The 12,546-nt window shown below is 41.7% G+C and overlaps 1 protein-coding gene and 1 pseudogene across 1 annotated transcript in view; both read right to left on the bottom strand.

Moving 5' to 3' along the window:
• Nucleotides 1-5,723, bottom strand: part of LOC143638268 (uncharacterized) — an 85,255-nt gene extending 79,532 nt beyond the window's left edge. The window contains exon 1 of the mRNA XM_077106001.1: nucleotides 5,688-5,723. Coding sequence (XP_076962116.1) covers nucleotides 5,688-5,723 — 36 coding nt within the window. The remainder of the gene's footprint in view (nucleotides 1-5,687) is intronic.
• Nucleotides 5,724-6,421: 698 nt separating this feature from the next.
• On the bottom strand, nucleotides 6,422-7,732 carry LOC143638269 (forkhead box protein I3 pseudogene; annotated as a pseudogene).
• Between the last annotated feature and the right edge of the window lie 4,814 nt (nucleotides 7,733-12,546).

Raw genomic sequence — 12,546 nt, forward strand, 5'->3', positions numbered from 1 at the left:
TATATATATATAGTATTTTGTATGAGAGATTGAACCCAGGGGCACTTATCCTCTGAGCCACATTCTCAGCCATCTTTATATTTTTATTTTGAGACAAGGTTTACCTCAGTTGCTAAGGCTGGCATCAAACTTTAAATCCTCTTCTCTTAGCATTCCATGACACTGAAATTACAAATATGTCTCCACAGATATTTAGTAACTTTTTTTTAACATTGAGGTTTATATGTTTAAGTTTGATGGGCCACCCAGATATAATTGTTGCTTGATCCTAAGAACAGAGTTTCCAGAAGGGCATAAAGACATTCTGGCTCTAATGTCTGAAATCTCATTTTCATGGAACATATGAAACAATGGAAGTTCTTTTATGACCAAACTAGAAGTAAATACTTTTAATGTTGTATTGTAGAAATAGCTACTTAGTGCAAAAGCACAGCTCACTTAAGATTCCTTTTGAAATTGCTAAAATAGTGTGATGAAGAGAGGATTTTTAAAGTTATTCTTTGTTCTTGGATAAAAATCAGAATATCTAGATGAGCAAGCATGTTTATGCCTATGATCCCAGTAACTTGGGTGACTGTCAAAGGAGGATCAAATGTTTGAAGCCTGCCTCTGTAAATTAGTGAGGTTCTAAGTAACATAGTGAAACCCTTTCTCAAAATAAAATATACAAAAGGGGTGGGAAAGTAGGCCCTAATATTTATCACGTATGACTAGGCCCCGACTTCCTTAATAAGATGCCTATAGCACAAGAATTAAAACCAAGAATCAACAAATGAGATGGATTGAAACTAAAAAGTTTTTTTCCTCAGAAAAAGAAGTAATCTGTGAGGTGAACAGGGAGCCTACATCCTAGGAGAAAATTTTTACCCCTCACACATCAGATAAAGCACTAATCTCTAGGGTATATAAAGAACTCAACAAGCTAAGCACCAAACAAACAAACAAACAAACAAAAAACACCCAAATAATCCAATCAATAAACGGGCCAAGGACCTGAACAGACACTTCCAGAAGAAGATATACAATCAATCAATAAATATATTAAAAAATGCTCAACATCTCTAGCAATCAGATACATGCAAATCAAAACTACTCTAAGATACCATCTCACTCCAGTCAGAATGTCAGCTATTATGAAAACAAACAACAACAAGTGTTGGCAAGGATGTGGGGAAAAAGGTACACTCATACATTGCTGGTGGGACTGCAAATTGGTACAGCCAATTTGGAAAGCAGTATGGAGATTCTTGGAAATCTGGGAATGGAACCACCATTTGACCCAGCTATTCCTCTTCTTGGACTATAACCAAAGGACATAAAAACAGCATACTACAGGGACACAGCCACATCAGTGTTTATAGCAGCACAATTCACAATAGCTAAACTGTGGAGTCAACCTAGATGTCCTTCAGTGGATGAATGGATAAAAAAAATGTGGCATTTATACACAATGGAATATTACTCAGCACTAAAAAAGAACAAAATCATGGCAATTGCTGGCAAATGGATGGCATTAGAGAAGATTATGCTAAGTGAAGTTAGCCAATCCCCCCAAAAAACCACAAATGCCAAATGTTTTCTCTGATATAAGCAGGGATGACTCAAAGTTGGGTAGGGAGGGAGAGCACAGGAGGAAGATTAATTCTAGATAGGGAAGAGGGGTAGGAGGGAAAGGGAGGGGGAAGAGGAATAGTAAGGATGGAGGAATGTGATGGTCATCATTATACAAAATTATTACAAAATGTAAGAAGATTTGAAGTTGGTGTCAACACACCTTACATAGAACAGAGATATGAAAAATTGTGGTATATATGTGTATTAAGAATTGTAATGCAAAAAAAGGAGTACATGTATAATGGCATAATTTGGCATGAACATACTTTATATACAGAGTTAAGAAAACTTGTGCTGTAAATGGGTAATAATGAATGTAATAAATTCCACTATTGTCATGTATATAAAAAATAAAGAAAGAAAAGAAAGGAAGGAAGGGAGGGAGGGAGGGAGGGAGGAAGGAAGGAAGGGAGGGAGGGAGGGAGGGAGGAAGGAAGGAAGGAAGGAAGGAAGGAAGGAGATTAAATTTGAAAAAAAATTAAAAGGTGGGGATGTAGTTCATTAGGAAGCCCCTGGGTCCAATCATTGCTACAAAACCAAATTACCATTCAAAGTAATGTTTTCTACTGCTTATTTGCACTTTAATCCATTCAATTATTTCTAAGTTTCTTTCTTTTAAAGTTCATCAATATTCTCCACCTATATCTTGCTTATACCAACTAAGGTATCCATTAGCCTCCTTTTAATTGTTCTGTAACTTTTATTTTTGTGTATGTGGTACTGGGGTTTAACCCATCCTTCCTATTCTAAGTAACTACTCTAGCAGAAATCTACAGCACCTGTCCTACTTTGGCTTTTAGATAGAAGGGATTTTGTTTACTGTTCTTTATTTCTTTCAAAAGTGTATATTTTTCTGTGTACCAATTAGTCATTTGACCAAAGCTAACTCCAAACATTCTCTGGGAAATGCCCTTCTTACTTTAGCTTCCTTTTTTCTCCAAGTTGCTTTGAAAAAAAATGCCTCCAAAGTAATGTTGTTTACCAGGCACTCTTAATGTATTCATGGTTGATTTCTGAACATATTATCTCATAGCCTTCCTCACTGCAAAGTTCTGCTGAGATACCTACTGATAATCTTATGGACACTCTCTTATAGTGACTGTTTTCAAAATCAGTTGGTTGTATCTCAAATCCCTTTATTTCTTTTGTAAAAATTGATTTTGATACAGTGAATCACAAATTTTGCTGAGGGTCTTTCTAAATTGCTGGTGTTGGCCTCAAACATGTGATTCTACTGACCCACAATCCTGAGGCATTGGGATTGCAGTTTTGTGCAACCATCAACAGCTTACAAGAGGAATTTCTCTAGATTCTTTCCACTGCTGCATTCCTGCACTATGCCCACATGCACTCATTCATAGAAACAGATTGACTCTTAAGCAAATACATAGGGATATTTGATTATTGATTTCAGTCACCTCATGATCCTTGAAAAGAGTTCTAATGAGCATTAAAATATCCCTCAACTTCCCATAGAGATTTTCATATAGCAAGTCCATTTATTGACACTTTTCACAGTTCAAATTGCAATTGCTTTCCTGCTTCAGCATGAGATTGGCCCATAGGGCATTGCCCATTTTTTGGTAGACACTGAAACATTATAGCAAATAGCAGGAAGCTCAACACACCCAGCTGATTTGCTTTTTTGTTGTTGTTCTGTAAGAGGAGTAGAAATCTAAAATCCTTTTAGAGTACTATGTTATCCATCTTTAATACAATTTAATTTTATCTGTGATGAAATTTTACTTTACTGAGGAAAAGATTGTGGTGATAACAACATAATGGCACTTGTTTTCTAAAATAGCTACAACAATTTTTCTTTTTAGCCATTTATATTTTTGTCTTTCCTAAGTCATACTCAGATTCTGGGTCCTGAAATGTGCTTTTCATGTCCTATAGTCTCTAAGCATTTACCCCTCTGAGGAATCTGGGTTGACATTGCTGTTGTAGAGTGCTTCCTTTAACATAAAGGATGGAAAAACATTTGTATTACTTAAATCACAGGGTCTTCCTGGGATGTCTTCTCTAGGCACTTTCTTCATAATGGTGGAAAATAATATCTCAGACTTACATCACCTATCAGGAACAAATTTAACTTCAGGAGTATAGAAAAAAGTTTATATAATTCTGTTTTTCATTAGTTCTCAGTATGATGCTGAGTTGGCATTTGACATCCAGAAACTTATGTTTTCTCATCCCTACAAAGGGGATAATTTTAGAGGACAAAGTTAGATAATATTTTTCATGGTGACTATTAATAGAAGTTATGTGCTTTGGCTCTATAGCTGATAAAACACCTGGAAGACAGAGTATAGCTATTAATTGTTTAACCATTATCTGCCTTTCACATTAATTTTATTTACAAAGCTTGTAATAACATTTTCACCATAGTCACACATGTCATCCACATCAGAATTCCAGATTCCAATTCTCTGGTAATTTAAGGTGATGCAACTAGTTATATGCTTCTCATTTTTTTCTGTTAACTCTATGTCTCCAATAAAGAAATTTTCTGTTACATGCCTTTATAACCATGTTCACCTGCTTTTAAAAAAACTATGTAGAAACCTGATGTTCTCAAACTATCATTATGATTTGTAATGAAGGCTTAAATTTACTTCATTTTTTTAAAAAAAAATAGTATTTATTTTTTAGTTATAGGTGGACACAATCTCTTTATTTTATTTTTATATCATGCTAAGGATTGAACCCGGTGCCTCACCCATACAAGGCAAGTGCTCTTCTTCTGAGCCACAACCCCAGCCCTTAAATTTACTTCTGACTGATATTTTCGTTCTCATTACAAAATGAATTAAGATTTCCCTGGGTCATGAAGTGGGAGCCCCATTACACTGAGATATAAAAGAAAGTTTTCTTTTTGTTATAATACACACACACACACACACACACACACACTCACAAAGCATACTATTTTGAATAAGTGTCACTAACCAAGTCTTAAAATAATAAGAAAAGCTGTATTAGTCATGTGGTCAAGTAAAGTTGTTAGTCTTTCCAATGAGACACAATTAAACACGATTCCCAGCTCATCTCCTTATTATCATGGAACTTTGGTCATATGAGAAAAAAAAATCATGGTCTTGTCATTAGGTCTAAAGTCAAATTATAAAGTAAGAAATTTGCCTTTAATGAATTTATTTATTTTTTGTGCTAGAAACAATATTATAAAAGTTCATATGCTTGCTCACATACAAAAATATCCATAGAAATGGTTTTCTGTACACACAGTAGAGGGTAGGGAGTCTCTTTGGTTGTCTTTGTATAAAAGGTAGTGGTGACGATCTTGAGCTCAATAAGTTCATGATTTTTTTCCACATGCTCTATTTCAAAATAAAGATTTTTTTGAAAAATATTGTATCTTCAGGAGTATACAGGAAACAGTTTTTTTTAAATTACAATGTGTATGTGATCCTGTTTCTAGAAAATTCTAAACCCCAGACAAAAAAATGCTCACATCAAAGGCTCAAAACCATGACAAAGGGGACTCAGGCTATCTTCATCTGAATAGAATGCTGTTCCCAAGGAGTCCAGCCACCATTCATTTTTAATTAACATTTTCTTACTAACTCACTAGTCCACCAATAATGGCCAAGTGTTTACTATGTAAGGTGCCAGGTCTCTGCTGGGCCCTGGGAGGGTGAAGGCAAGAGTTACTCAAAGGACCATGCCTCTGAAGGAAAGGGTGCTAAGATAAATAAAGTCATCTATTTTTTTTAAATTTGACCACAAATGGTTTATCATATTAAAAGCTATGAAATTCCATTTTAAAACTATTTTTAATAATATTCTAACAATACTTGACTACAAAACGAAATGCCCAGGACAGGAGCTAAGAGGGACAGGCTGCCATGGTCAGCTGGCTCAGCCTTCACCTCAGCCTTGGGCAGGAGGTTAGGCAGAGCCAGTGAGCAACTCCCTTCTTGCCCAGGGGAGCATCGCCAGGGACTGCCATTTCCACCAGAGTCTCTGGTGGGGCAAGACCTAGCTCCACCATGCCTGCCTCCTTAGCCTGACACGGTGCAGTTGGTCTCGGCAGCTGGGATACAGGTTACCAGCTCCAGCTCTGCAGCCAGGCCCAGTTCCACCATTTTCTCCCTGGGACCTCGGGCAAGTCACATCTCATCTCAGAAATCCATGTCACTTGCATAGACAGCAAGTGTGGGACAGGGATCTGTGGCCACCCTTGTGAGGCAAAGACTCAGTGGGCTAAACCCTTTGAGACTAGGGCAATGCTTGGTACCTAGGGCAGCCTTAAAGCAATAAGTACGTCATGGGTACCAGTCAGAGGTGACCCGCTGCACACTTGTAGTGCTTCCTGGCACACTGATACAAACTTTAACTGGAGGCCAAGGACACAAAGTTGGAAGTTTCCTTTAAAAGGCCAAATTACCTGGCTTTTCTAGAAAAGATCAGAAAGCTGTAGGACAGGGGATAGCCAGCTGCTCCAGAGCCTTTGGCTGGTGGGTCCAACCACTGGCTCCAAGTGCCAGCTGCTGTTTACCACCTAGGGACTTCAGGGCGGGCTCCAACTGAGCAACCCTGAGCCCAACCTGGCACAGACTAACAAGTCCCCAGACCCAGTCTCTGCCTCACAGGGCTGCAGGCTACCTGCCTCGGAATGCAGGCAGACTTCTGCCCAGAGGCCCATCTCCAGGAGACCTGTAAAAGTTTGCTGCTCCCTCGCAGTTACACCACGGGATCACCCAGGAGTTCAAACAAATGCAGAAGCTCAGCCCCACCCCAGACCTCGATCTGCTCAGCAGTGCCTCCAAGTCTGAGAAGCACCCTACACCTCAGAGCCCTCCCGCCGGTAGATGAGGCTGTTGACCATGCCCAGGTTGTAGAAGGGGCTGCTGAAGGGTCTGCTCTGGCCCCCACCAGCGCTGGCCGGGAACGGGCTGTAGTAGGAAGATCGCTGGCTGCTGCCACTGCTGGTGCCCAGCGCCAAGGTGTCTGCAGACACCTCGGAGATGGAGGTGGTGGGGAAGGCGCTGCTGGAGGGCAGCTGAGGGCCCTGGGCCCCCAGGTGGCGGCAGCCAGGGCCGGAGCGCTGGGCACTCCCACCGCTGCCGACGCTGAGACCGCTGAGGCTGCTGAAGAAGGCACCCAGGCAGGGGGCAGAGGCCAGCACCAGGCCACCTGGCAAGGACGCGGGGCTCTTGGCGCCCTCAAGCTCCGGAGACTGCGCTGGCCTCAGCACCCAGGGGCCTTCTCCCTCCGGGGCGCCGCCCACTTGGGCCCCCAATCCCGAGGACAGCCCTTCTTCTGACTTGGAAGTCCCCGGGGCCACCGCAGAGCTGCCGCTGACCTCTGAGCGCCACTTGCGCTTCCGACGGAAGTTTCCATTATCAAACATCTTCTCGCAGTTTGGATCCAGAGTCCAGTAATTACCTTTCCCTGGGTCATCCTCGTCGCGGGGCACCTTCTTGAAGCAATGGTTGAGCGACAGGTTGTGGCGAATAGAGTTCTGCCAGCCGGCCTTGCTGCTCTGGTAGAAGGGGAAGCTGTCGGCCACGAACTGGTAGATGTGGCTGAGCCTGAGCTTGCGCTTGGACGCGCTCTGGATGGCCATGGCGATGAGCGCTGAGTACGAGTAGGGCGGCCGCACCATCTTCATCAAGTCCTCGCAGCAGCTGGCCATGGACAGCCAGCCCAGCTCTCCGGGCGCCGCGGACCCCGCGGGCGAGACGGGCGCGGGCTGCGCGAAGGGCCGCTGGGCGCACGTGAAGGAGCCGGCTGCGGGCGGCGGCTGCAGGAAGGGCCCGGCCGCGGCCCCGGGAGGCGGCGGCGGCGGTGCGCCCAGGTAGGCGGCGGCCGCGGCGGCAGCGGCGGAGGACCGGCCGCTCACCCCGGGCCCATTGAGCCACAGGTAAGGGTTGGAGGCAGCAGCCGGCGGCGCGGCGTAGTCGGCCAGCGTGTAGAGCGCCCTGGAGGCCGGGGGCGCGCCCGGGGCGACGGCGGCGGGGGACAGGCTGGGCTGCGAGTACACGCCGAAGTTGTCGCCGCAGTAGAGGGCCGTGTCGGCGGCCGAGGGCGGGTGCGGCGCGGCTGCGGCGAGCGGGGAGCGCGGCTGGTCCCGCCGCTCCGTCGAGAGCATCCCTCTGCGGGCCACCCTGCGGCCCGCCTCGCGTGCGCTCGGAGCCGGCTCCCTGGCCGGAGTCGGGCAGGTGCGCGCCTTTAATGAATTTAAACAATAGAATCAAATCTGTGGATAGATCTGAAAACATGGGACCCTATATCCTTGGATTAATCTTCTTTTGCTTCTTGTCTGAAGCCTGGAATGGAAATGGACCTGTGACCAGCATTAGGTGGAAAAGACTGGTCTACTTCTGGATACTTTCTGGTTGGAGCTTCCTGCTTTCACAAAAGGCAGTATCGTTAGTGTTTGTTGGACCTGAAGGGAAATATTGGTAAGATACTCTATCATTGATCTTGAGCATAAAAATTAGGATTTGAAAGCTTCATCTTCCTGAGGTTAGTAGAATTAAAGCTCAAATTTGGAATGTGGGTGCTGTAAATTGAGATATGCTGGAAAATTGACATAGAGAGTCAGTTTTTCTGTTGGTCCAAAAATACCTATACCTCATTAGTTATACTATTGGCCAATTAGTGATAATATTTTGGATATATTGTGCTATGTCATTATAATCTCTTTCAACTGTGTTTTTTTACTTTTGAATTTAAATTCTAGAATATTTTAAATTATTCTCATGCTTCAAGTTGTATTTTCAATGGAGGTTGCTGCCTTAGGTTTTCCTTTATAGTTCAAAGCACAATCTGTTTCCTTAGAAGACCATAGGGCACAAAAGTTAAATGCAATTTTACAGTAATTGAAATTATATTATTACCATTCATGGATAATATACAGACATGTATATTCCATAAATTGCAATAAACTTGCAATTGCAATGGTAAATGATAAATGGTAAACTTGCATATGCAATGGTAAATGCAAATGACCTCCTGCATGGGTTGGATCCCAATATTACAAGAGAAACCTTTCTTAAATTAGCTGCAGCCTGAGAATCTGCATTTTAACTCCCATCACCACAAATACAAAAAACTCCCATCACCAGAAAATACTTGTCTTTCTGATTTCATTCTTTCATTTCATTCTTTCCTGCCTTTCATATCATCTGTCACTCAGAAAACTCACCAGGCTCAGTCTGAGGGGGTGAAGACTTAACTCCTCTCAGAAGCACTTAGGTAAGTATTGTCAATCCTACACACAGCTAGTAAAGAGGGGCAGGCTTTCACAGTCCCAGGAAGCTCTCCTCTCTGGAGCCTACCACTCTTAGTATCCATTTCTAGACTCCCCCTCCTATGGTCAGGAGGCTTAGTTTGCTCTGTTTTCCAGGTGTTGAAGACCTGTAGGGAATACACTTGGTACATCAAAAGAGAGCAAATTGTGAGAGCACTGTGACATCTGGAGATTAGGAAGCAAGTCTCTTTGAAACTAGCTGCACCCACCTGGCAGACCAAGGTGGTCTCTGGAGACTGCAGGACTGAATTCTTTTCTGGAGCAGGTCAGCCCTAAGTCCCTCTACTGGCCAAATGGAGCATATGTCAGCAGTGGAAAGCTTGGGGATCCTGTCCTATTCCTGCAGTTTATCAGTTTGTGGTATCTGAAGTAATATCTGAGCATTTATGTGCCAGAAGCCCAGAATCTTCTCCGATTGTGGTTATTTATGCCTAGGGTGAATCAGAATCACAATTTTATGTATTGTTTTTCTGAATGAGGGGAGCCGTTTTCTGCTGGGGCCTCAGTTCCTCCTTTCACCTGAGGTTGTTTTTCTTCGTTCTTTTTTTCCTTTATAATTCAGCAGGGGGGAGGTGGTTACTGGGGGTTGAACTAAGAGGTACTTTACCATTGAACTACATTCTCAGTTTTTTAAAGTTTTGTATTTTTAGAAAGTGTCTCATTAATTTGGTAAGGCAGTTCTTGAACTTGTACCTCACTCTCCTGAGTTGCCACCTTCCCTGAATAATCCTGAAGTTTCTAAATGTATGGGATGTAAAACATCAAATCCAGAACACTCTCTTCCAGACTAAGTCTTTATACATTTGTCACCTAATTTTTAAAATTCCAGGTTCTTTTCCATAATGCCAATGAGAACCTCCTCTCTCTGTAATATTATCAGTTAGTTGTTTCCCATGTTACATTTCAAATGGGAACAGTACTTTTTAATGGTTTCACCAAAAACTGGATAGAAATTTTAAATAGTTTATTTTTTATCTAGGTGCAATGGCACATGCCTGCAATCCTAGAGACTCAGGAGGTTAAGGCAGGAAAATTGTAATTTCACGGTCAACCCAAAGTACTTATTTATGTACACGTTCAGCAATTTAGCAACTGTCTGAAATAAAAATAAATAAATAAAGGATCACTGTGTATGTAACTCTGGCTTAACATTCTGCTGTGTAAATTCTCCACCACCACAGAAAACAATTAAAAGAGAGGCTTTGTTTTCTACTTATTAGCCATTCTCATAAGAGAAAAATCACTTGACTTTGAAGAATTATTAGTGCTTTTATCCTCCCTTTGTCTTTCTGAGGCCAGACACTTTGTGGGACTGTCTTTGGACTGAGAATTACCCCCTGTAGACCAGCTTATTTTACAGTTTAAGAACACTGAATTACCGCATCATTTTAGAATTTATTTTCAAAGGGGAATAGTATTCACGTGGGCTGCCCCCCTCCATTCTTTGAAAAACTGCTTAATATTCAATCCATTGTGAAGAACCTGATTTGCACTCTGTAGTGTTTGAAGAAACAAAGAAACACTAATATTGACTCTCTTAAAGTTAGTGTATGTAAACAGCTTACAATATGTATTGTCTAAATGAATTTAAATCTTTTATTCAAAGAAAAGCTGGCTACTTAGAACAAAGCAGCCCCACGCTGGCCGGAAAAGAACATCAATCAGATGCGGGGTGCGGGGGCGGGATGCCTGTCAATCAGCCAGATCTGCTGACTAACGCCTGTCAATCAGCAGGACCTCCTGGCCAATCCTGGAGTTCAGCCAACTCCCCTGTCCAACTCCAAGGGGACAAGGGACCCTAGAGACACCTTTTCCTGTCCCAAACCCTTCCCTTCCTACTGTAAGCCCCATAAAAGTCCAGTCCGGTGGAGCTTCCATGCGGTTTCTCCTCAGACCCTTCTCCTGTCCCCTCTGTGGGTCTGATCAAGTTCCACCCGGTAGTGATATCTCAATAAAGCCTGTTCAGCGGCCCTTTAATCTGCCTCCTTTGGTCGCTGCCTGCCCCACCTGATCTGACAGTATTCACATGGGCTTTTTCCCCCTCCTATTCTTTGAAAAACTCTTTAATATTCAATCCATTGTGAAGAACCTGATTTGCACTCTGTAGTGTTTGAAGAAACAAAGAAACTCTAATATTGACTCTCTTAAACTTAGTGTATGTAAACAGCTTACAATATGTATTGTCTAAATGCATTTAAATCTTTTATTCAAAGAAAAGCTAAAGCAAAAAGACTGGTATGTGACCATACCACGCAAGACTGTCAAGGCCAACAAAGACAACACTAATCAGCATATCCTACATTGGATTGCAGTGCTCTCCAAATTATTTGAAGAATGCATACAGACAACTTGCCTGATTTTTAAAATGAGCATAAAGGCCCTTTAACTTTTGCAGGTTTCCCCATTATACATATAGAAAATGCTAGTGTGTTTTGCTCACTTCATATGTAACAGGTGCCCTTACCTTGTGATGTATCCTGTGCTTTTTCTGTGAGACCATTCCATTCAGGAACAAAGAGCACCATGACTCCAATCTTGTGTGTATTTACTAACCCTTCCCCTGGGGTTTGTGTATGTTGGATATTGTGGTGTTTTAGATCACTGATTGTAAAGAAGAGAGAATTCAAACAAAATATTGCTGTTCTTCAGTTTTGTTTGTGGAACTTGAAATTACTCCAATTTAAAATAAATTACTGGACTGTGGAAATAAAAAAAACAACAACAACACTGACTTAGTTTCAAAATTTTTTCCTGTGGTACATCAGCCCCATGTTTGTGGGGCTTGTGTTTGTTTTCAGAAGAGTCTCACCAATTACAACAGTGTGTTTTAGTAGCATTTTGGCCTTAGTTGCTTTCGGAACTGCTGCCTTGGAAACTCTTATTTGAAGGTGAATCATGGCTTGTTCTCTTTGTAGTTTTTATTTATTTAAGCTTTGTGGACCAGAGTTTTTGTTTTGGGGCAAACCCCTAGACAGAATCTTTAGCTTTGGTTGTCACCAAAACGGCCTCCAAAACTTTGACCTGGTTGAGATCTTGTCATAGAAGTTGATTTTGCACTTGGCTTTTTGTGGGGTGGGAAAGGAGGGGGATTTACCACATAACCTCATTAGTAAGTGTTAAACTTAAACAGGTGCCATAAAGCATCTTTTTTAAGTTCATGACTGCACAGGAAGATCATGGCTACTACCAACAGATGATGATTTAATATCATGAGAGGCTGAAATGCATTGTGGATCTGTTAAGAGAAAATTACTTTCTTTTAGAACATGTATATAAAATTTTTTGATCATTCTGTCCTAAAGTTTTGCATCTTTATTCAAATGTTATCTCCTTTTTTCCTTTGAGTAACACTGTTTACGTGGTAGGATTCTTACTTTATTCTAACATATGTCTAACATGTATATCTAAAAGAGATTGTGTAGCTTATGTGTTTCTACACATTTCATCATTTAAAAATTGTTCAAAGATTGTATTTACATCCAAGGCTGGAAATCAAGGGGGACTGTCCAGTTTCCAGCTTTTCTACCAGAGGACTATGTAAAGTAGGGAAAAAGTCATCTTAATTTGTATGTGTATACACATATACACAAATTTTGTTAAAGAGCTGTGTACTGACTTTCATCAGACAATGTTTTGTGACGTAAATGTAA

The sequence above is a fragment of the Callospermophilus lateralis genome, chromosome 19 (genome assembly GCF_048772815.1).
Source record: "Callospermophilus lateralis isolate mCalLat2 chromosome 19, mCalLat2.hap1, whole genome shotgun sequence".
Taxonomy (NCBI): Eukaryota; Metazoa; Chordata; class Mammalia; order Rodentia; family Sciuridae; genus Callospermophilus; species Callospermophilus lateralis.